The sequence below is a fragment of the Acanthisitta chloris genome, unplaced genomic scaffold, assembly GCF_000695815.1.
Source record: "Acanthisitta chloris isolate BGI_N310 unplaced genomic scaffold, ASM69581v1 scaffold468, whole genome shotgun sequence".
NCBI classification, from domain to species: Eukaryota; Metazoa; Chordata; class Aves; order Passeriformes; family Acanthisittidae; genus Acanthisitta; species Acanthisitta chloris.
In genome coordinates, this window is record NW_008687352.1 from 1,349 (window position 1) to 24,652 (window position 23,304).

Here is a 23,304-nt window from a genome sequence, read left to right on the forward strand (position 1 = left end):
GGGTGTGACTCAACCAGTCAATTCACCTTTCACTGTCCCTAATGCTTCTTAATGTCACTACTTCTTCCTTCAGCTCTGCCACCAGGCACAGCAAATCACTCACCCGCTCACACCGTAGGCAGGTGCGACTCACACTGTGCTCCGAGACTAACGCCAGACCGAGTCACTCTGTGCAGCAGTGACTGAACAGCTGTGTCCTGCACGGAGGGTCTGTCTGGGTTAGAACATTCCTCCTGGTAGCAGCAGCAACAGTTCTCGCTCGCGTACATACCATTGCTGGGTCCAGCTGAGTTGCGGGGGAAAACCAAAAGAAAGCAAAAACAAAGAAAGAAACCAGTGTGGCTGTGCCCTGCCTGCTCGCACTGCCGTGCCCGCTCCTGCTCTCAGCGCTCCCTGGGGCAGTTTAAATGTCCCACCCGGTCAGCTGTGCGAGCCTCCCGCAGGCAGCTGATCTCAGTTGGAAACGGAGTCCCATGGGTAGGACCGGTGTGGTACATTTGGTTAGAAAAAGTAGGTAAACCCATAAAACTAGTTAAGGAGTTTTAATGGCACAGTTACAGATCTTGAAATAAAGAATACCCTTATTAGCAGGTGATAGGTTTCATAGGGACATATGAAGTATTACAAAAAGAAATAAAGGCACCAAATAGTGCCAAAAAGGCTTTATATTTTACAAGTATTTATGAATTGCAGTTAAAAAATTTCAGCAATAAAGTTTACAAGTAGAAGCAGGGTGCTTCCAAAGAGAAGCACCCCAATTTAGACTCTATTTAAATACCTAGCTTTCATGCCTTAAGTGTAACAAATCCATGCTGTAGTGGATTTCTCAAGAAGGAAACTTCCTATACATAGATGGTATCTTAGAGCACAAAAATAGACATTCCCCAGGCCAGCTCATCTATGATAAAACTCCATTAACATCAGAAGAATGATAGGAATGATTCATTATATGAATCAAAATATGTGGCACGGAATTTAGAAATATTCTACAATAAGGGACAGAAATAAGCAAGAGGTAATTACTTTATATACTTTATATAAAGGGAATACATTAATGGTGGCCATCTAAGGTGTACAAACATCAGAAGACTAATTGTTTTCCAAAGCAACTTCAATCATTCCCTATTTACATATGATCATTTCTGAAAATATTCTCTTTGACTGAATAATTCAATTTCCATGGTCTTATAGAAACTGAAATAAATACCTGCATAAAATAATGAGTTTATTTGAAAACAAACCACTTATTCACAGCATCTTATTTCTGGGGCTACAGCAAGCACCACTTTAAAGGTTGATATCAAGAAATAATACCACACTGTGCTTCCTATCAGTGTCTGAGGCTCATTCCTGTTTCTTGCTCTAGTTAGATATGGCAGATGGAGCATAAGACTCAGCCAAACGTTCAGGTGCTCCAATATGTCTTTAAATATACCAGTTACTATTTTCAGTAAGGAAAATCTTATATTTTGGATGTTTTAATAAAAATTATTCTTCGCACATTGTAGAAAATTATTTCCTTGCTCCAAACTGACCATGATAATTGATAGGATATAGATGAAAATGATTGCTAGTTCAAAACGGTAAATAAAAGTAGAGACACTGGATTCTGCAAGTAAGTAATTATTTCATACAATTACAAGGACTTTTTGATTGCTTTTTTGAGGAAAACCAGAAGGAATCATACTGAAAATATTACACACAAAAGGGCACAGTGGGTTATGAGTCAGATGGGTGAATAATCTGCTGCTGGTCTCTAGTATGTACAATTTAATTTTTATCCAACCAAACTATTAACCTTTGTATAGTCATTTGTCTGAAAGTCAAACTAATGGGTGATCAAGTGAAGATTCATAAAAATACATTTTTTTTAATACTGGTAATGTAGAATCTTTCTCTCTAGATCTGTATATTTTGTTTATAATATAAGTATTAAGACTATTCAAAGTGACTTCAGATAGGACAGGAAAAAATGTTTCCAGTATAGATCTACACATAACAAAATAGAACTTTGAAAGTAAAAAAAGCTTGTGTATGTATAATCCCAAATATTTGGTTTTATGTCTTTAAAACTCACAGTTTGGAACTGAGAATAAAAAGTACTAGCTTAACTGGATCATTGGTATGCCATAATTTCTCTATTTTCCCTTTTCTTTGAAAATTTTCTTATGTATTCAAGCAATGACTATGATTTCATTTTTTCACATAAAAATTACGCTGACACGTGACAAGTAGAGACAATCCTGGAGTTTTACATATTCTTAAATTATTTTATATACTTACTGTTTCTCATAGTACTTGTCTTTGTTTCATTGGTTTTATCACTGGAGTATTTTTTTTCTGTTTTTTATCAATTTTAAAATTCCCCTTAGTCTTCATAACATGAAAACCAGCAAGTTTTCAATGAGAAGGATATATGCCCTGCTTTATCATTTCATGAAATTGTTTTTCTATTACACTCAGAGTTCTGAAGCAATTACTGAATATATTACGACTTTTATTGGGAATTAACATAACTGTTGGAAGCCTTGATGCTGCAATCAGAGGACAGTGCTTGTGATTACAGAATTTAAAATGATGCTCCAGTTGCCCTGTGACACAGAACCATAGAGCTTGCCACCTAGCACATCATATTCTCTTAAAAATTTCCAATTCTGGACACTCCTGCTCTCAGCAGACTGTTCTAGTATTTCATTGCTTTCAATAGATCAACTTCCTGATTCTCTTTATATCTGAGTACATTATGTATATTTGAAGGTAATAATTCTGTGTCCATTAGTGTCTCTAGGCTTTCAGCCTACATTTTGAAAATTCTTCTTACAGGTTATGTTCTCCAGGTTTCTGATTTTTTATTGCCCTCATCTGAATTCACAAGACAGTCCACATCTCTCTTCAAGAGTGGGACCCAAAGCTAGAAATAAGACTTCAGCTGAAACCTTGTTGGTGCTGAGAAAGGTCCAGGATTCTAGTTCTGTTTAGCTATACCACCACAGCATTTGCCTTTATATTGTTGATACATTTTTTGTCATCCACATTAATCCCCAGAACCATTTCTGTAGAAATATTACAAGTCTGTTTCCCATATTATGTAGGTGCTATGTTTCTTCATTCCAGCCTTCCCATGCCTTTTTCTTTTTTAAAAAAAAGACGACTGAGACTCTGCTAAGGGAAACTTAGGGTCAAACTGGTAAGGAGACCTGGTCATACTGTGGGTGAGTGGGTGTACAGGGAGTCAAGCAGGATACCCATCAGCTCCCTGGAGCCACCCGGGACTGGAAAGTTTCCTTAACACATTTAATAAAAAAGAAAAGATAATAACGTGTTACTTTGGTTTTCACTCCTCTTTCATTAATGTTTAAATATGAGGATTTCTTAAAGAACAGATATTCTTATTTCCACTTAGTTTGTATGTAATGAACCCAATGGCTCAAATCAGAAGACATAGCTTGTAAAGAAAATGGAAAATTAGAGATTTTCAGCTAAGCAGTGGGCTTTTATTTAAAAACACAAGTGAGTGGGATGTTCGTTCTTTACCAAAAATTTCACAGATGGGTCTGTGAGTAAGATTTTTGCAAAGAAGAGGAAAGTAGCTGAACAGTATTTGTTTACTTCATATTTCTCAATCACATAGATTGCTCAAAGAAAAGTACACATAAAACAAACTGCAAAACATGTAAAATTAATGCTTGTACCCTTGAAAATTGGATTGCTGATAAAACAGGTAATGATGAGTGCTATTTCTTATGATTTATGCCACTGTTCATCATATGCCATTAGAAAAAAAATGCACAATTAGAGATCCAAGCAGCAGCTCTACTCATTTCAGCTGTCTGCCAAACATTATATTATGCTTTCATTTTAATTTAATACTTCTGAAGCGAGAGAGGAAGATATTCAAATGCATAGAAGAAAACCTTGTTTCTACATCAGTGTCTACCTTTTTTACTCTTTCAACCTTAAGCCTGAACTTTATATATATATATTTCTTCTTGAAAGAGTGCTGAGTAAGTAAAATGCTCTTCATTTTATGAGCATAGACATGAATTTGACGAGTATATATAGGCAGCACAGAGCCAAAATTGTTTTTTCTCATTTTTAGATCTCTGTCATCCCCTTATGGACTATTTTTACAGCAATGTTTGCAATGTTTGCACCTATACCCTTTCACATATATGTGTCACTACACCTTGTTCTTTTGTATGTAACATACAGAGGATCTCTCAGCAGCATAAAATATCCTGAATTGTAGCATTAGGCAAAAGATGCCCCCCAAAATTTGTTGTAAGCTATAGGTCTAACTCAATACCCTATCAAAGCACAAAGACCTGTCCATTTGCATTTCTTTTCCATTCAAACAAGCTCATTTTTTGATACTGGTTTCAGTAGGCAAATATATATTCTAAAGCGACATCCCATAAAATATTCACATTACAAAAAACTAATGTCTGATTATTTCTCATACTGATTTATGTGATTCAATGTAAACTAGCATTTGATACCTTTTCATGAACCTTTTGCCCTGGCTCCATTCCTTCAATATGCTCTGATTCAGCAGACCCTTCACCAGCTGCCATTTTCCTTTGAATGTGTGCATTTTGTTCACGTAAAGCTAAAATCTGCAAAAGAAAGAAAAGAAGTGGTCAATATATATAAGAAAATAGTAAACTACTGGGCAGGAAATTTGTTAAATCTATTAACAATTTAATCCTAATTTGGCCATTTGTAGCATTTGCAAAATTATGTCTGCTCTTGCAGAGAGGTTTAAGAAACAAACCTATTAATAATGTCTAAAGGCCATAAAGGATAAAAAGGAACCCAGAAATGACACAATAGTCTTCTATCCTTACTTTGTGCTAGGGTACTTTATTTTTTTCACTTGAAACGTGAAAGAGCAACTAGCCATTTATTTTTTTAACACTTGAGAACGAGACACATTTTTTTAATATAGAATTCAATGGATACCAAACTGCTGTTCTAAGAAAACAGTACTAAAAGGCTATAAATCAAAACCAAGTGATGTAAAACAGAGTGCTAGTTTTCTGTCAGCTTCCCATCTGTTAGTAACAGCAACATACGTTTTATATGTTTTTTGTTAAGAAAAACACGTACATTAACATCCTCTACTGTGGTATTTGTCGACTATTTTAGCACATAACAAGAAGGTTTTATTGTACTTTAAATATTGGTTATTTATTGGTAGTGCTATTAAAAATCCCATGCAGCTACTGGAAAACAAGCTGCTTTCGCTCTGACTTTGTGGCTTACTCTCAGGCAATACATAGGATGGAAAGATTTAGGTCAGAAATTTTTTTACATGGTACACTATGGTAAGTTGTTTCTTTTGTCAAATTGCATAGTTAGGTCTCTGTACTATTCTGCTTTCATGACCACATATAGTAAATTATTTACTGGATGGATAACATTTTGTATTAAATACAGTGGAACACTGGCAGGATGTATGGATGCTGTTTATGGAAAACCGATGTAAATTTAAAGACTTCTGTCCCTATATTGTGTCTGCATAAATCCTGAGTCAGAAACACCCTAAACCACTGTCCTGTCCTAGAATACAAAAGCATAGGGTAGGGGTAAAGATTTAAGGCAGTACTACCTGGTGTGTGCAGCAGCTAAGACTTTATGGGACATTTAATTCAATTTAATTCTAATTTACATTAAAATAAACTTACTTAATCTGAATAATTTAGTTTCTTTTTTTTCCCCAAATAAGTTTTTGAAGTTATATTTAAGTTCTATTTGTCAAGAGCATTTGAATCACTGACCAGCATTTGAGATCTCAGGGACACACCAATTTAAACAACTTTTCCTTAATACAAATGCTGAAAACTTTTGTGATATGAGTCAGGCTGATTCACTGCTCACTAAATTCCAAGTTACCTCCCTTGTAGAACTCAAGTGACTCCCACTGATTTCAGTGCCAAGACCAAGACTTGAGGGCAACATTTCAACCAAGGCAATTATAGGAAAGTGTAGGAGTGGGAATTAAAGCTGTCTGAGACAATCTGTGTCTTTTGGGGTTGCACAAATACACTGAGCTTTAAATTATTTTGCTTAAATACAAGAATTACATCTGTTTTAAATAACATAAAAAATTTGCATAATCTCATTAACATAGACTCGCTTTCTACACATTCATTGGTAATTTAATAATTGTGCTTTGTTTTCTGAATAGCTTCACTCATTTCTTCTTCTTTATGGTTCAAATATTTCTCAAAGCAAAACTACTGAAATTATGGTTCCCACCAAACAAAATTAGCTATCAATTAGTGCTGCAAGTGACTTTCAGGTAGATTGAGATACTTCAATGTACATATTATAAAATTCTGATTTATGTAGTACTTACAGAGTACTTATACATAGCATGAAGCAAACATAGAATCACAGGATACATTAACTGGCAGCCCACAGTAGATCTGGGGTTTTCATATGACAATATTTTGTTGATCCATTAAAATGAAGACATTACTGTGCCTTCATTTCCAATTATCACCTGTATCTAATACAAACCCTTAATAGCCCTTTAGCTCAATAGGAATACCACTTAAACCCTACTGCAAAACTTTTATCATTTCATCACATATTCCAAAATAGTTTAATGTTTCTTAGCCCCTATTGGTTCCAGGTAAGTAAATAAATAATTTTTTAAAAAATCAATTGTACCTTCAAGGTGAGAGACAAATAAAAGAATACAATATAATGTATCATTATATTGGAGGGATTTGCTTCATGTTTAAATGGCTGGGAACAATTTGTTTGCCAAAAGTCCATCATTGTTAAACCTTATCTTTTCAATGATTTTATTACTGTAATGAATGCAGAGCAAATATATACAGGAACAACACAGAGTATGAAGTCTGGCACATCTTAAAAGTTTCAGCTTTAGGGTGATAAAAGTTTCAGCTCTAGGTCAAATAACAGATCTAAATTGTGAAGAACCACACAGCTAACTTGTTTCCATAATTGTTCTATTCTTGATTTAAAGAATAAATTAAGGCAGAATTAATGCTCCTAAGGAAGCATGGAAACTCTCTGATGTCTTACAAATAAATATGAGTTTTTGCTTGCACTTTGTTGAAGCAAAATTTGTTAGATGTTATTATACTTCTTTTTATTACTTACTTATATCTTGCTTAACTTTCAATAATGTGCAAACTATTTGCAAATGTGCTAATTTAAACACTGAACCATTTATGTAACTTTCTAAACAGGTAGTCAAAACATGGCTGAAAGGATGATGATGAAATAGGTGAAAATGCAGATGACTAAATTTCTTCCTAGGTAGGCTGAATTTTCTTAAATTCTAATGATCATTACAACAGCAGACAGTGATAACAGCACAGATCTAGGTAAGAAAATAATTGTTCAACATAGATAAAATTCACTAATATTACTTTGAGAAATGCCTATTTGTTCTATTGGTGCTTTTATGTTTATGATATCCAACTTCAAATACCTACTACAAAACATGTACACAGCTTTCCAAGTACCTACATAATATCCAGCCCTCTAAGTTTTCATGCCAAATTCTTTTTTTAAAAAGTAAAAAGGTAATACAGTAATATTCTTGAGGATGGCATCTTAGCTGCTGAAAACAAACCAAAATAATCCCCACAAGACAGAGTAATAGAAAATAAATGTGGATAAATAACATTACTCTTTTTAGCATTCTTGTACCGCAAACAATCAATCTAAACATATAAGTCCAAATTACACCCTCTGAAACATGATCTAATAAATCACATATTTTTTCCTTATCAGCTTCTGACTGTGGACCTTAAATGGTTAGATTTTTCTGAAATCAGACATTATTTTCTGATTTAGCACATTTGATCTGGACCACAGCGACACCTTTCAATGTAACTCTAAACAAGAATGTAAAGTTTCAAGTCTCTTCATAATTAAGTCTAAAGATAGCTTCCTGTTGCAAGTCTAAATTTGGCTCCCTGCTTTCTTTGCCAAACTCAGTCAGCACAACTGAAAATTTCTTTTTTTTTGTCATTGTCAGTTTAAGAAGAATACAGTGTAGAGTATTCTTACTCTTTTAGTCCAACTTCTGTAGCTTATGCCCAAGAAAATACCCTTTAACCTAAAGAAATAAGCCATTCGCCTGTTTCCTTCTCACAGGCATGTTGATCTTCAACATTCTTCTCACTTTTCTATGTCAATTTTATGACTGACAAGGGACATTGAGACTTTAATGAACTTCCATTGATTTAGATAGTCTTCTGGATGTCAAACATACTTCAAAACAAATGGCACAATTTCTAAAGCCTTACTCTGTCTTAATTCAGAACATAATCTTATACAACTTTTGCCTCTTTGTCCCAACTCTAAAATATTTTACACATTCCTAAAACTCAGCTTTTTGAATTACAATTTTGGTAAACATCCCAACTATATTACCCACATAAATTTCCGCCATTATTTATGGACAGTGCTGAATCATATGATTTTTATGAAGTTAGTATTCAACAATTCAGATTCAGCCTATAATTGTTCACCATTTCCATAAATGGCCAAATCTATATATCTTGCTTACCAAATTATTGATCAAATTACTTCAAAACAAATAAGAAAGCAGCATATAAACTACAAAACACCAAGAAACTTGTCCTGACACCCTCAGGGAGAAGCTGTTGTTACTATCCATGTTACTATCAATACTATATTATACTGTAAAGTACAGGGATGGTATTCTGGGTAATTTGCCTACCAATAGCAATTTCCTTTGCTTGAAATCTTGGTCCTTGAGGCCTTGTTCCCAGTACTGCTGTTCTGTAAAAATTGAGCACTGTTTTGACCTCAGCACAGAGCTTGTCCAGATACAGCAAAAATGTAGTTTCAGACTTTGGTATCCTGTATCACCCTGTGACTTAAGGCAGAATTACAATAACTGAGCTGAAAATCTTGAATTTATCTGTCTGGCACACTGTAACATAACTGAAAAGCTAAAGCACTGAATGCTTAGATTAAAGTGGTTAGCTGATTCCTTCTAAAAACACTAGGAGAGGAACCTTGCCAGTGGGTCTTCTGTGTCTGAAATATTTAGTTATATGCTTTCAAAAGTATATGGCTGCTATGTAAGTAAAGTCCTAGTGTAATTTTTAATACAGTTGCATAATCAGTTTCTCTATTGAGTTTTCTTTACTGTTTTTGCAATTTAATTTGTATTTTAAACCATTCACCAGTAATGGATTTAAATCTAGTAACTGTTATCATCTTGATTTAATTTTGCTTTTCATTGAATAAATTGCATCTAGGGATATAAAGGTATTTAATTTAATTAAGAAATGTTTCGGGCCAAATGTTTACAGTGGTTTCTTTTTGTAGGATTCTTTGTAATATTTTAAAAATAATTTTTTACTTGATAATGTTAATTTTTCTATATTGAATTTACTTAATTTATCATTAAATTGTTTTAGAACATGATAAATATACTGTTTTGTTGTTAAAAGAGGCTCTAAACACAAACATATAATGCTGGACAGTACTCTAAAACCAGTTAGATCACTACAAAAATGTACTGCTTACACGAAGACAATTACTTTAAGCTTTTGAAATGCTGTTTTTCATAAAGTTGTCCTACCTTAAACCACTGGATTTGATTTTTTGATCTTCCAACATTGAAACAAATCTGTCCCAGACAATTAAACCATGATATAATGTCTTTTACTTTGCTACAGATGGTAGATCTAAAGGAATTTTTGTTTAATTACCTCTTATTAAGGTGTTTCTTTTTATATGTATAGTATGCTGAATCAAACGTCTTTGACTATATCGTTTCAATTCTCCATCCAGATTTTATTTACACAAGTCCTTCAGCAAACAGTGAAGTTGCCTACTTGGATGTCCTCCTACTCTATTCTATCATAACAGTTTATATTTAAAGAGTATTAAATATCAGATTTCAGTCTGCTGAAAACATAATTCAGATTCCCAGCTCACGTTCTGACTTTGCTTTAGTTTTGACAGGGATACTTGTGTTAAGCTTTAAGCAATTTCTATAATTTTATATGGCAAATATTATGTAGCACAGGGAATAAAGGATGCTTAGAAATGGATCTCCCTCCATTTCATTTAAATCCTGATTCATAAACATAAGTATAGCCTTTTCCAGTTATATTTCTAATTTCTGTTAACATGAACACAGCCTTTCAGAAGCCACTGGTTAGAGAGGTCAGAGATATTTGAATAGCTTGTTTGAAATCTGGGACGGGGCTGCAGCATTTCTAGAGAAGGGCAACAGAGCTGGTGAAGGGTCTGGAGCACATGTCTGATGAGGAGTGGCTGAGGCAACAGGAGTTGCTTAACCTGGAGGAAAGGAGGCTCAAGTAGCCAGGTGGGTGTCAGTCACTTGACTGGACATGGCCTCAAGTAGTGCCAGGGGAGGTTAGGATTGGATATTAGGAAAAATTTCTTCATGGAAGGGGTTGCCAAGCATTGGAACAGGTTGCCTGGGGAAGTGTTGGAGTCACTATCACAGGAAGTGTTCAAGAAGTATGTGTATATGGCACTTGAGGACACAGTTTATTGGTGAATTTGTAGTGCTGGGTTAATGGTTGGACTCCAAGATTGCTTAACCTGGAGGAGGCTCAAGTAGCCAGGTGGGTGTCAGTCACTTGACTGGACATGGCCTCAAGTAGTGCCAGGGGAGGTTAGGATTGGATATTAGGAAAAATTTCTTCATGGAAGGGGTTGCCAAGCATTGGAACAGGTTGCCTGGGGAAGTGTTGGAGTCACTATCACAGGAAGTGTTCAAGAAGTATGTGTATATGGCACTTGAGGACACAGTTTAAGTAGCCAGGTGGGTGTCAGTCACTTGACTGGACATGGCCTCAAGTAGTGCCAGGGGAGGTTAGGATTGGATATTAGGAAAAATTTCTTCATGGAAGGGGTTGCCAAGCATTGGAACAGGTTGCCTGGGGAAGTGTTGGAGTCACTATCACAGGAAGTGTTCAAGAAGTATGTGTATATGGCACTTGAGGACACAGTTTATTGGTGAATTTGTAGTGCTGGGTTAATGGTTGGACTCCAAGATCTTAGAGGTCTTTTCCAACCTTAATTATCATATGATTGTATAATTCTATGAATGTCTGCTGTAAATTGTAAGAACAGGGCCTACATAAAAACCTCAAATATGTTAAAATATTAATTTTAATTGTATTTCTCCATTAGTAAAAAGTAATCTTTTAATGCTCCCATTCAAATGATACCATCAACGTTTAATTAGAATTCCACTGGATAGTTTCAGTTTTTACTGTAATTTTAATGACTCTCAGTTAAGGTGTGACAGGTTTAGCTGCAGCACTTTAAGACAATATTGCCTCCATCCTCTTTGAGTTCATCATTAGAATATCAGAAGCAGCATGAGTAAGTGTCAAGGAATTTCTCATCACAAGCTTCCACTACAGCACAGTTAGTAAGACCACCAAACTGTTTCTGAAAGTCATGGGGTAGAGATGGAATTGTGTGACTCAACCACCTTCTCAGCATTCTTTCCTAGACAACGGCAGATTAAAGTCTAAGATTCACAAACTTGCTTAATAATGTAAACTCCTTTCTTCTACCAAAGTAGATGTCTGACAGATGGGGTAAAAAAGGGATTAAGACAAAACCAGATATTCTTGTTTTCCCAGCAGAAGAGCAAATTCAGAATTTTGGAGCTATCCATTTGTAAATTAAATGAATAAATGCATGTGGAAAAGTGAGGTGTTGGCTTGTGGTGGTGGAGTAGGATCTTTTTTCCTAGAGTGGTAGCTAAAATCTCAGTATATTTCCATATCATGGTCAAATGAACTGCACAGGACTGATGGCTGGGAGAGAGTGAATTCAAGATGCTCTTCAGGCTATCATAAATTCACATCTGATTTCATAAACAAAACTCATAGATACATACAGAACCTTTTGAAACAATAGATAAAGTGAATCTCCATGAAGATGGCTTTAGTTTTGCAATGCTTTAGTTTTTCCATTCATCAATGCAGGTTCTGAGCGTTGCAATCACCTATATTTAAAAATGCAAATACGGACTTAGGGCTCTATTTTCACAACAGGTAGGAGTTAAAATACCTATGGACCATACATCATTGTAATCAACATTAGCCACACTTCAAGGGAACAAAGTAAAAGAAAAAAACCTTTCTAGATTAAAAAAAAAAAATATGTTCAGAAGTCAGGGAATGAAATCATTGAGCCCACTTTGGGATCACTTTGAGGGAAGAAAAAACATTTTTAAATTTTTTTTTAAACCTAGCACTTTGTCTTCTCTCCCATTCAGCTGTGTAAACCAAAAAGAATAAGTCAAATTTTCAAGTAGGGCTTTTGTAGCACTCTGAAAATTCACTTGTAAACTAAGTGTTTGTGACTGACTGACAACCTTAGCTAGGTTTATTTTCTATTTGCCTGGATTATATTGCTATTTAGTGGTGAGCTTTCTAGAAATTTTATACCGTTGAGTCCTTTAAAACCTTTCCTGGCACATCAAGAAAAATACTAGTATATTCAAAGAAACAAAACCCTATAGGAGTTATGAGTACTACATCATGAAAACACATATTTACATCATGAATTCCTCTCTTCTTCTCTTTCTGAGATTGTTGGCCTTTTATTAATACTGTTGTTTAGCTTTCATTTCTATGGAGAATACTTATTAAGGTGAAATCATCCTTGTGAGGGAGCCTTTATAACCCTTGGAGATTAGACAGTAGTAGGCTTAATGTAAACAAATCTTTTGGGGTAGGTAGTACACTGAGCTTCAGCACTCACACATCTGTTATGGTTTGTCATTAGCTTCTATGCTTCAAGTTCTGTAAAAGAAAGCTAAGGCCTCTTGCTTCTGCAGCTTCTATGATGTCTTGATTATTTTGTTCTTATAATCTTGATATGTGCACTTCTCTCTGACCATGCTTCTATAGTAACTAACACTTTCAGACTCTACTTTCATGTCACTGAAGTGCAAATAATGAATGACAACATGCAAAAATGACCAGAGATGCTCTGAATCTCTGGCAGATTCATATTTGAAATGGAAAATATGAAAATACTGACCACATGATCTTTTACTGTTGGTGGTTTGTGCTTGTGGTAACTAATGACAGCTCCTGGCTATCAGTGTTTTATTGACATGACCATGGAGGTCACTTTTGTTTGTGACAAGGGCACTGTGCTCCAGGGGCAGCATGCAGCTGTGGCACTCAGCTGGCTGCAGCAGGGAATCGACTGACAAACAGGACCTCCTGCCATTCATCTGCACCACCACTGAGCCCTTATTCCTTCTGAACACTAATTGCCTGGATCAACAGTCATTTTTATACTTTCAAAGCATAATACACTAGCATTTTGGGCTTGTAATAAGGCAATAGGCTTTATTAGTCTCCTTTGCTTCATTATGAATTCTGGACCAAATTGTTACTGTGCAAATCCCTGTCTTGTGCTACTACATGTAGTCTAGAGCATGCACCATTTACTTCTATGGCAGCACTTTGTAAACAGAACAGATTAATTTAAAGCAATTATGCATGTGCTATTATGAAAAGGAATATCTGTCATGATATTTCATGGAAACCCTTATCTAAGTAAACAAAAGTGTACTCCTTTTAATTTGTAGCAAAATTTTTATGAAATACAATACAGCGAAAAATTGTCTTTTACAGAGACTAGCACAAGGGGAAAATAATAACAAATATCGATTACGTGGTTGCATTATAATGTGTTTGACACCTGCTGACTAATTTCTCTTGCTTTTTATTTTTCTCCCAACCAAGCTCAATAAAATAGTAGCAAAATTATTGTTCTTTCATTTCTGCTCTCACAAAGACACTAGTAATGTACCCAAACCAGTATTCAAAAGCTCCAGAGTTCATTGGAAGTATAGGGTCTGATTTCCAGCGGGTCAGAGATGAGGAAGGATTTGGCAGAAACATTATAATGTTTATTTTTTTTCAACAATATATGAGTTACTGAAACATATAGGTATAAAGTGTGCATGTGTATATATATATATATAAAATTATTTTGTTTATATAATTAAATACAGCCTGTGTATGTAATTGCATATGCATATATACCTTTACATATGCAAACATATTTTTAGTATTCAGGACATTGACCATAAATAAAATAATGTGCCTCTAGGGCTTTATGTAGTTAGTTGCTCTTAGTACCTAAACATTTAATTGAAAAATACTCCCGTTTAAGGTATATAATTCAGTTTGAAATATCCTGGTCAGGTTGAAATGGAGTGTTTAGCTATTTGCACTGCAAATCCATTTTCCTCTTCTGATTACATTAATATATTTCCCTAAGAGTAAAAACACTCTTCCCCAAATGAAATTTTGTATTCTTTGTCTGCATATTGTCACCTAGAGACTCTGAGATTGCTTAGAGTTATTTTGACTGGACATGTCTGTTATGAAAACCACCATTCTGCATGTGTAGGCAGCTTTATTAGATTTTCCTATACAGCGTATCTGTATTAACATCACTATCTGTATTACTGATTGTAGAAAACATGAAAATACAAGAGATAGATAGGATATGAGAAATATCCAGAAAGGAAATGAACCTTACCCCAGAACTCTATTAAACAATATCAAAGCCCTGATCTGCATGCACAAACTGAAGAAATTCCCAGCCTGTTGAAATCAAAGCCCAGTAGAGTGAATCAAAGTCTGTATTTCCAACCAAATGTGCCCATTTAATTTTACTCAAGATCTTAATGCTTTTCAATGACATCCTTGATGGGACTAATTTTTCCCCCAGATTTCTCCATATCAAGGATATGGGCCTCATGGATAAAAATTTTATATATTTTTTAATGATAAAAAACATTTCTCATAAGTGGAACTTCTAAAAGAATGTATTATTCTAGGGCTACTGTAGAAAGGCATCTAATATGATAGCCATTTTCTAATGCAATGGAATTATACCTACAGTTTCTTTTTTTTTTTTTTTTAAACCATGTACTCTAAATGATTGAGTGTCCAAAGTACACTCTCCAGGTACAAAGTCAAGCAAGCACATTCATTTCTTGCAGACTGAACCAAGTAAGTCGAACCTTCCACAGCTCCTCTTGGAATAAGTCCACCTATATATTAATAGTCCCTAGTAATATTAATGAATATTATTTACTATTTCCTAATGCTGGTATTTCCCAATCAAAGTATGAATATCTCATTTTGCTTCAACAAACCCCAGATATTGTTTACATTTTTGGATTCCAAGTAAAATTATTTCTATATTTATTTCTATTACAGGCATATGAAGCATAGTTTTTGCACTAAATTTTTTAAAAAGAGTGATTTAAGAAACATCTTGCTAATATTTGCAGAATATTCTTAGAGCTACATGTACACTGTTGGGTTGAGGTAATCTAATATGATAACACAAATGGCATATTATCTGGTTCATATGTTAATGGGAATATTAATAAATATGAACCTATTGAAGATTAAAGTTGATTTTATTGATTGATTCATAATTAATTTACATATTTTATTCAAATGCAGCATGTAAGGCCTATTCATACATTTAAAAATTATTATGGAGAGTAATAAGCACAAAACATAATAGTGTGATCTTGTTATGCTATTTAAAATCTGGTTTGAGAGTTAGTTGATGATCTTAACAAATCACCTAATATTTAACAAGTATACATAAAATCGCGTAATCATTCTGAAGAAGCACATTAAACAAATGTTTAAACAACGTATTGTTCCATCAGATTAAAGCCAAAGGACAATGGGTATGTGTCTTGCATTTTCATCAAGATGGAGTTTCAAAAAGATTGTTAACAATAAAAAAATCAACAAGACTAATTCTTGCAATGAAATTAGCTTGATCTGCTTGAACATATCATTTGACAACTATCAAATGGTCCCAAAGTTGACACAGATAGAAAGATAAGCAGCGATGTTCTTGGACCTGAATTTATACCTCTAGTGCAGGATAAAATGGCATCATTTCAAAGTTTATGAATCCCAATATAACAGATCAAAGAGAAATGATGTATTCTTTCTGATGTCTCATGAAAGGCACTCTGAATACTATGAGGAGATTAATGATTAGACATTAAAATTTTCATGGATATACTTTGTACAAGTAATATTAAACTTACAATGCATATCAGCTAAGCATATCTTAAATACATGCTATGTTCTTTACTTTAGTAACTTGGTGTGTTTAAAGTAAGGCATTTGCTAACATGAACTTATGAAACCAGCTCTGGTGAGAGTTGCCTTCCAGTGATTCGTTAAACTCCCTAAACAGACTCCCAAACAGATGATATTTAATCCAATCTGAAATTATCCTGGTGTCTAATCCCATGCTGACTAAGAACAATCCTTAAACTAACCATATACAAATAACCTTCCAATTTCATTAATCCCCTGACATTTTCAGGTGTGTTGGCAAACAATTGTGAAATGTGCTCAGCCACACGTCTGGCTCCTACCACCCCTGTGTTCTCTCAGTTTGTGTTTCCTTGGCTGTGATCCCACTTCCTCTTTCTCCCTTTTTTTCTACTTTGGGTGAGGAATATGTGGTAAATAAGAAATCCACCAAATTCATGCTACAAACTCAGAGCTTTCCTATTTGTAATTCTCTGGAATAAAGTAGAGAGGATATCAGAACATCTATTTATCACTCTCTGAAACATCTTCTTCAGCTTCATAGAGCTCTGTCACATATTGATATATTTGTTTGCTGTTGTGCAGAAATGTCAGACATGCTTTGTGATCCTTCTTTACTGATTAATATAAAACAGTTGTACAGACCCCCAAAATAAGTCATATAACTCACACTCATGAGATCTAGAAAACTGTCCATACATGCTGATTGACTGCAGAGCAGTTGTTTAATGTAGTGATCCCTGAACACCTTGTCCTAAAGTTGTTTGGACTCAGGACCTCATGGAGAGCACTATTGCTTCCTCCCTGCCTGCAGCCCCAGCCTCAATTCCATTAAAACACCAGGCATGGAGCTGGGGTGAGGTTGCATGTACCTAGTATTTAACTCCCAAGAATGGAGATAGGAGGACACAGTGAGCACACTAGGATTTATGCACCACACTAGGATTTGTGCAGTGTCTCAGGACAATTGTGTGACAGACTGTGCACCTGAGCAGATGCCACTACAGCCATCAGCTGTCAAAAATCAAGTTACATGATGTAGCCAAGTGCATCTATCAATACTTATGAAGCCATTCATCACACCCATGAACTCTATTGGACTGCATCCTACTTTTTCTGCTGTAGGAACAGTTAACCAGTCACCCCAGTTAAAATAACTTTGAGGCTTTTAGGAGCAGGAATATTCAAAAAGGACTAGATTAGGCCAAGTCCTGTGAGACTCACACTATGCAGAACTCCTGTGAAGGTAAAAAGTGCAATTGATGCCCACCACATCTATTGCACAGATCACTGTGCTACCTTGGCTTTACAGTAACGTTCTCCATTCCAGAGCTGTACAAGCAATGCACACCATGAGGCAAATTACACTTTGAATGCTATGGAGCAGGAAACATGTTCTAATATTTCTTTTTACAGCAAAATGGCTTCCTGGTCCTTTACTGGAGCTCTGTTGGGAGCATAGTAATATAGTAATAATCATAGTAAAAATGTGCAATAAAAGCACTCCAATAATAAATGTGAAGATGGAATATGTCACCACTAAATGAACAAATATATATTTATATTTCTGCAGCGATCTTAATTGTGATTAAGATGTGGCCACATTTTTTAATGCAAAGAGAAATACAGCTTCACCCCAAAGGCAAAAGTCTGAAGACATCATAAAAACGTGACTACAACATTTTAAAAAAATGCATATGCATATTTTTTACAGATTTCCTAGTTAGTTTTCTTCAATTATTTGTACCAAAGGTTTAGTAAAAGAAAAAATTGTGAAAGACTCAAAATTTGTCATCCTTTCTTAACAATAGCCAGCAGTGAAAGTGTCAGGAACGATGTTTAAGGAGTGATATCAAGAAGTTTTATTCAAAACTTTTCTAACATTTTTCTGATGTGAAGCGACAGGTAAGAAAACACTGCAAAGCTGAGAGGGAAAACTGCAGTTTAGAAGAACTCGTGGTAAGGACTGAAACAAGTGAAATCACTGAAGACCTTTTGGTTAGTGTGAGACTGTAGAAGCAAAAGTAAATGAGAAACTCAGTGGATCTAGTAGATGGAAGATAATGTCAGAGCAACAAGGTAGGAAGATGACCTCCAAAAATTCTTGCAAGAAATGTTCACATTAAATTGCTATACAATAATGTATTTAAGACATGCTTATATTTGCCAGAAAGTACACCAAAGAAGGATCTTATTTTTAGATTACAGTAGTAGCACCTAATTTGTTTTCAAAATGAGCAACCTAGAAATGCTTTTAAAGCGCACACGCACAAGAATATACTGGATTAGGTTTATGCTCTTTTGGATGAAGATATTAATTTTATGGAAAGTTTGTACTGCAAGGTTTAAAAGAAACAGGGAATTTTTAATCTCCAGTCATCGTTTATGCAAGAGTAAAACCAGGCATTAAATCACCCTTGTTTCTAATCATGGGGGACCAAGGTTTCGTTAAGTCAAAGGTTTCTGTCAGACCAAAAAAAAAGAAGTAGACGTGGAGCCATTTGCAAAATATATTTCAAACATTGATCTGTCTGCTCTTTAAATGTATATTGAAACAACTGCTTCATAGCTGCACTGCAGTTTTTGGGTGAAGAGTAAAGAATGAGGAAGTAGCAACTTCCTCATGGCGTAACTTTCAGTTACTCCATTCTGAGAATATATGGTAAAAGGGGATACTACAGAGGAAGGGTGTTTTGGATTTTTTTTTGCAAAAAAGTATACTTAATGTCACCAGAAATAGGTATAAGCCATCTGCCTGGCCTTGTTCAGAAAAAAAAAAAATAAAAGAGGTCCCTGAATTTCACCCAGTTTCATCCAGAGTTTAGATATCCATAGTTTCTGAATTTCAGATTGATGAAACTTTGTGTATATTATATGTACAAGAAAGGCACATCCTATTTTTCTCCACAAAATATTTCTTTCACAATACTTCCACTCCAAAAATCACTTTGCATTATATTTACACACAAAGCCCAAGGCTACCAAGAAACTCCTGCAACAATAAGTGGACCTGAACAATAGGACAATAGGACCTGAAACAACAGGGGGAAAAAATACGTTTTCACATGCAACCATGGGTAAAAAGGACATGCCACATTTAGCCAAGGTTTTACTTTGAAATTAGCAGTAATGATAGTACAATCACGTCTGCAGCATTCCTCACAGTCAGAGTCAAAACTGTCCTCAGCCGTAACAAGTTTTACTGCATTTTTTACTGTTTTCTTGACTTGCCCTGCATAGCAGAAGTTAGGCAATTAACATGGTATTTGAAAGTTCTTTGGTGAATAAGTGGCTACATTTTCTGGTGTTTCTGGCATAGAACATGCAGAATTATAAATTGCAAATCATCCTTTCTCTTCAGTGATGTAAATAATTTATGAATATTTCATAGATGCAATTAAAAATAGCATTAGGGCACCCTAATTAATAAACTAACCCACTGTCAGGAAGAAACTCACTGCACAAATGGGAAAATGAATGCTGCTACATGAAGCAGAGATCTATGATCCAAAACTTCTGCAAGCTGTCTGAGAGCTCCAGGAGTTAAATTTAGCCTCAAAGTTGAGGAACATTCTGCAGAAGCAGGTGGGAATTGTAACAATGAGGTTTCAAAAGAGGAAGTCTGAGTGTTGCATATATAATCTATAGGTCAGTTGACAGAAACAATATAATGTTATTTGGCATTTTGAAATAGCATTGGCAATTTGGACAAATGTTGAGGAACAGTGTATGGTAACACTCAAAACAGTAGTTTCTCTAATTTCATATTCTACACAGTGCCAGTGTTTTCTGGGTGCCTAAAGTATATCTCTGAGATCATGAAAGTAATTAAAGCTGTATTTTCCATGCCACATTTTCTACTAATGAGGAAAGATGGAAAAGCCTGCATATTAAGCAAAAACAAAATAGGGTTTTGGAATGCCACTTATCATATGATTCTTATTATCACAGAAAGATGTTGCAAGGACTTTAAAACTGCTTAAAACAGGCAGAAGAAAATTTATGTGTAAATTAAGAGCAGCCATAAGGAAAAAAAACCCAACACAAAACTACTTTTACCAGCTATTGTATTAACAATATTTACCAAAAAAAAAAAAAAAAAAAAAAAGCCTTGGAAAAAGTTCTAAAGGGTTTTTTTTGGAAACTCTTTGTTGAAGGTTCTTTGAATCACTGATGTCTGTTAATAGAAATTGCAACAACTTCCACTTAACCCTGCACATTGCAGCAGAAATGGATTTAAAAGCATCACTGTGGGTCATGGACTATAACCTATGTATCCTTGAACTGTGGAAGCCACTAGCACTTGAGTTTCTGGGGATATATGGCACTAATGACTAATTTTAGAGTGTTGTTTGCACGTGCTTGAGTATACTTTTAACAAAGACTCACACTTGCAACAATAATAATATCACAAAAACTGTGGAACAAAAGTGGTTATCTGTGTCACAGCCACAGCCACAACCTTTCAGAGAAAGGCACTATCTTAACATACACATTTCTAAAATTTTTTTTTATCTCTGAATCTGGCACTAGTCATATACCTGAACACATATTTGTTTAATCAAGGAACCAATTTACTATCATCATTTTATGTTTAGACACAGTCTGGAATATAATACACTCTTAGAATGAGAAAATGGATATGAAAGAAATTACTGATTCTTTTGTGAGAACAGACACTGAGACAGGAGTACAGAAATTACTGAAAGACATATATTCAATTCCCTTGGAAACTTAGCCCATTCATTTTCATAAACAGTACAATACAATTTTAAAGCCTTTTATTGCCAGTGTATTCACTGTGGAACCTAGCATAAAACCAGACATGTATTGCAGTGCTCTAATTAATTTTGTCTTATTCAAATAACTACTTGTGTGAAAATTATCTGAACTCTTGTTCAAATGCATTAACTGTTTGAAAATAATCCACTCATTCCCTTTCACATTGCTTCTCATTTTGCTCTTTTTCATTATTACTTTCATTTCTTCAGCTTTAACAGTTCCTCAAAGGAAACTGGAATAACAATAATCAAAATATCTTATTAATAGGATCATAGTTTATCAGATTTATTAAAAGTACTAATATCTTAATTGAAGATCTTATTTTTAAGAAGTTACTTTCAAAAAGTAACTTTTCTAGCTTAAATTGGGAAAAAGCCCACTTTAGAAGTCTCTAGTTTATATTATCACACCTTATTCTGAATGATAGATATTCAATTTTTCCAGAATTTTTGGTAGTACTTTAAGTTTGTCTGTGGCTGCCTTCAGTTTCTGTCTTAAGCCTGAGTAAAATGACATCAGTAAACGGCCCATAACCCAAAATGGTTTTAATCCAACTTGCTTGTCTGACTTATTTTCAACAGTTTGAGAAGCACACATTGAGTGGACTCAGAACACAATGGGAATAGTAAAGTCACCGGCAGACTCCATTATCTATGTATTTTCTGGTCTCAGAATCTAGACCAGAATCCAGAGTGCAATATTCCTTTTTATATGTGTGTACAGTTGTTTGTTCAATGCAATTATGTGTCGTTATTCACCCTTGCAAACAAATGAGAATGGTCTGCAAACAGGAAAAAAAATCACTCTTCCAAGTTCACAATAGTTCTATGGCCCCACAGTTCACCATGATACACTGCAATTGAAAGGGAAGAGACAAACCCACATTTCAAGGTCATCCATAATCCTTCCTCCATCAATGTTAACATTCATATCATGTGTTTATATATATGTGTGTGTTTTACTTAATTTTATAGTAAAATGGAACTACAGGTTATTAAATAGTTTATAGTACCTGACATATTTGTTGGTTCACTCCTTTTTCATGTCGAATAAGAAGTTTGGAAATCTGTAACTAGCTCTTGGATTTTGGCTTGCTTACAAGGGAATAGAAAAAGGGAATAAATCAGAAACAGAAGGTTGTATTAATCTTACTACCACTTTCAACAAACCTCGCTGAGAAGCTTACTCAGAATGTAATTTATCTTCTTTTTTTTTTTCTTTTCTGACAGTTTTGAGAGAAGTAACGGGGAACGCATGGGACAGAGTATCAGAGAAATTTAACCTCAAAAGGGGAGAAAGTGTTTTATGTTACCTCCTGGTTAGCAGCAGCTAGTTCTTCTTCCAGTGCAGAGACTCTTTCTAAAGAAACCCTCAGTCGTTCCCTCACCTAGAAGAAAAATCAAAATATGTGCAGTAACGTAATTTCTATCATTCTGTAAAGATTATATAATGTGATAAATGCACTATGGTATGCCCTGCCAGTGTGTTTGCAGGCATGTGTTTCACCCTTTCGTGAGACATATTGTGTGCTAAACATTTAAACCTGACTATAGGAAGACTTAACCCATTAAAATGTGTCAAACTTTAAATGCTCTACTGTTGTTCTGTAGTTTGTCTATAATTTTATGGAACACACAGAAAACGCAAATATTTTAAGACCACATTAGGCATAAAAATAAAATATTCACAAGCACCTTTTACAAAGGATAAGGCAAAAACATTCACTGAAGTTTTAAATCCACTTCATGGAAGATAACTAATCTGTTTATAGTAATTGAATGCAACAAATTAATTGAAAAAATAACTTGCAGCATTCCCTTCAGGCACACATACTAAAGATCTTTTATATCATCATGCATTTGTTTGGGTTTTGCAAAAAGTCGTGAACAGTGTATACTCTCATAAACAGAAAAGTCTGCTGTGTTTGCACCAGTCTCATAAATAACCTATTCTGTTCTAAGGATGTTTATGATCTACTCAATTATTATTATTACAATTATTTTAATTATTGCTAAATATTGATTATTAATAATTAATAAACAATACCTCTGAAGACATATTTACCGCTGTTTGAGTGCTCTGGCACAGCATCAGCTCATGTAGCAACAGAGCAAACTTAAACTGACAATGCAGTTGCAGTCTCCCAATGCAGTTAAAGGCAAATCACTCCTGAAGTGAACTTCAGTGCTGTGTGTAGGTGATTCTCCCTCCTGACTGTTAAGGGACCCTATGGCAACTCCTCCTCCGCTCTACATATCTAGACATCTCACATTAAGTGTCTTTCCAACCATGCTAGTCAGTCAACACTCAAGGTATACCAGCTACGCTGTACCAATGCTGTTCTGGCTGATGATACAAGGGTATTTAAAGCTATTAA

At 34.8% G+C, this 23,304-nt stretch overlaps 1 protein-coding gene across 1 annotated transcript in view; it reads right to left on the bottom strand.

Annotated features, from left to right (window-relative positions):
- Window positions 1-4,466: 4,466 nt before the first annotated feature.
- The window catches only part of LOC103807778 (liprin-alpha-2-like), a 38,357-nt gene continuing 19,519 nt past the window's right edge, over window positions 4,467-23,304 (bottom strand). The window contains exons 4-5 of the mRNA XM_009080525.1: window positions 22,240-22,314; window positions 4,467-4,616 (exon numbers count right to left, since the gene is read on the bottom strand). Coding sequence (XP_009078773.1) covers window positions 4,476-4,616; window positions 22,240-22,314 — 216 coding nt within the window. The 3' untranslated portion in view covers window positions 4,467-4,475. The remainder of the gene's footprint in view (window positions 4,617-22,239; window positions 22,315-23,304) is intronic.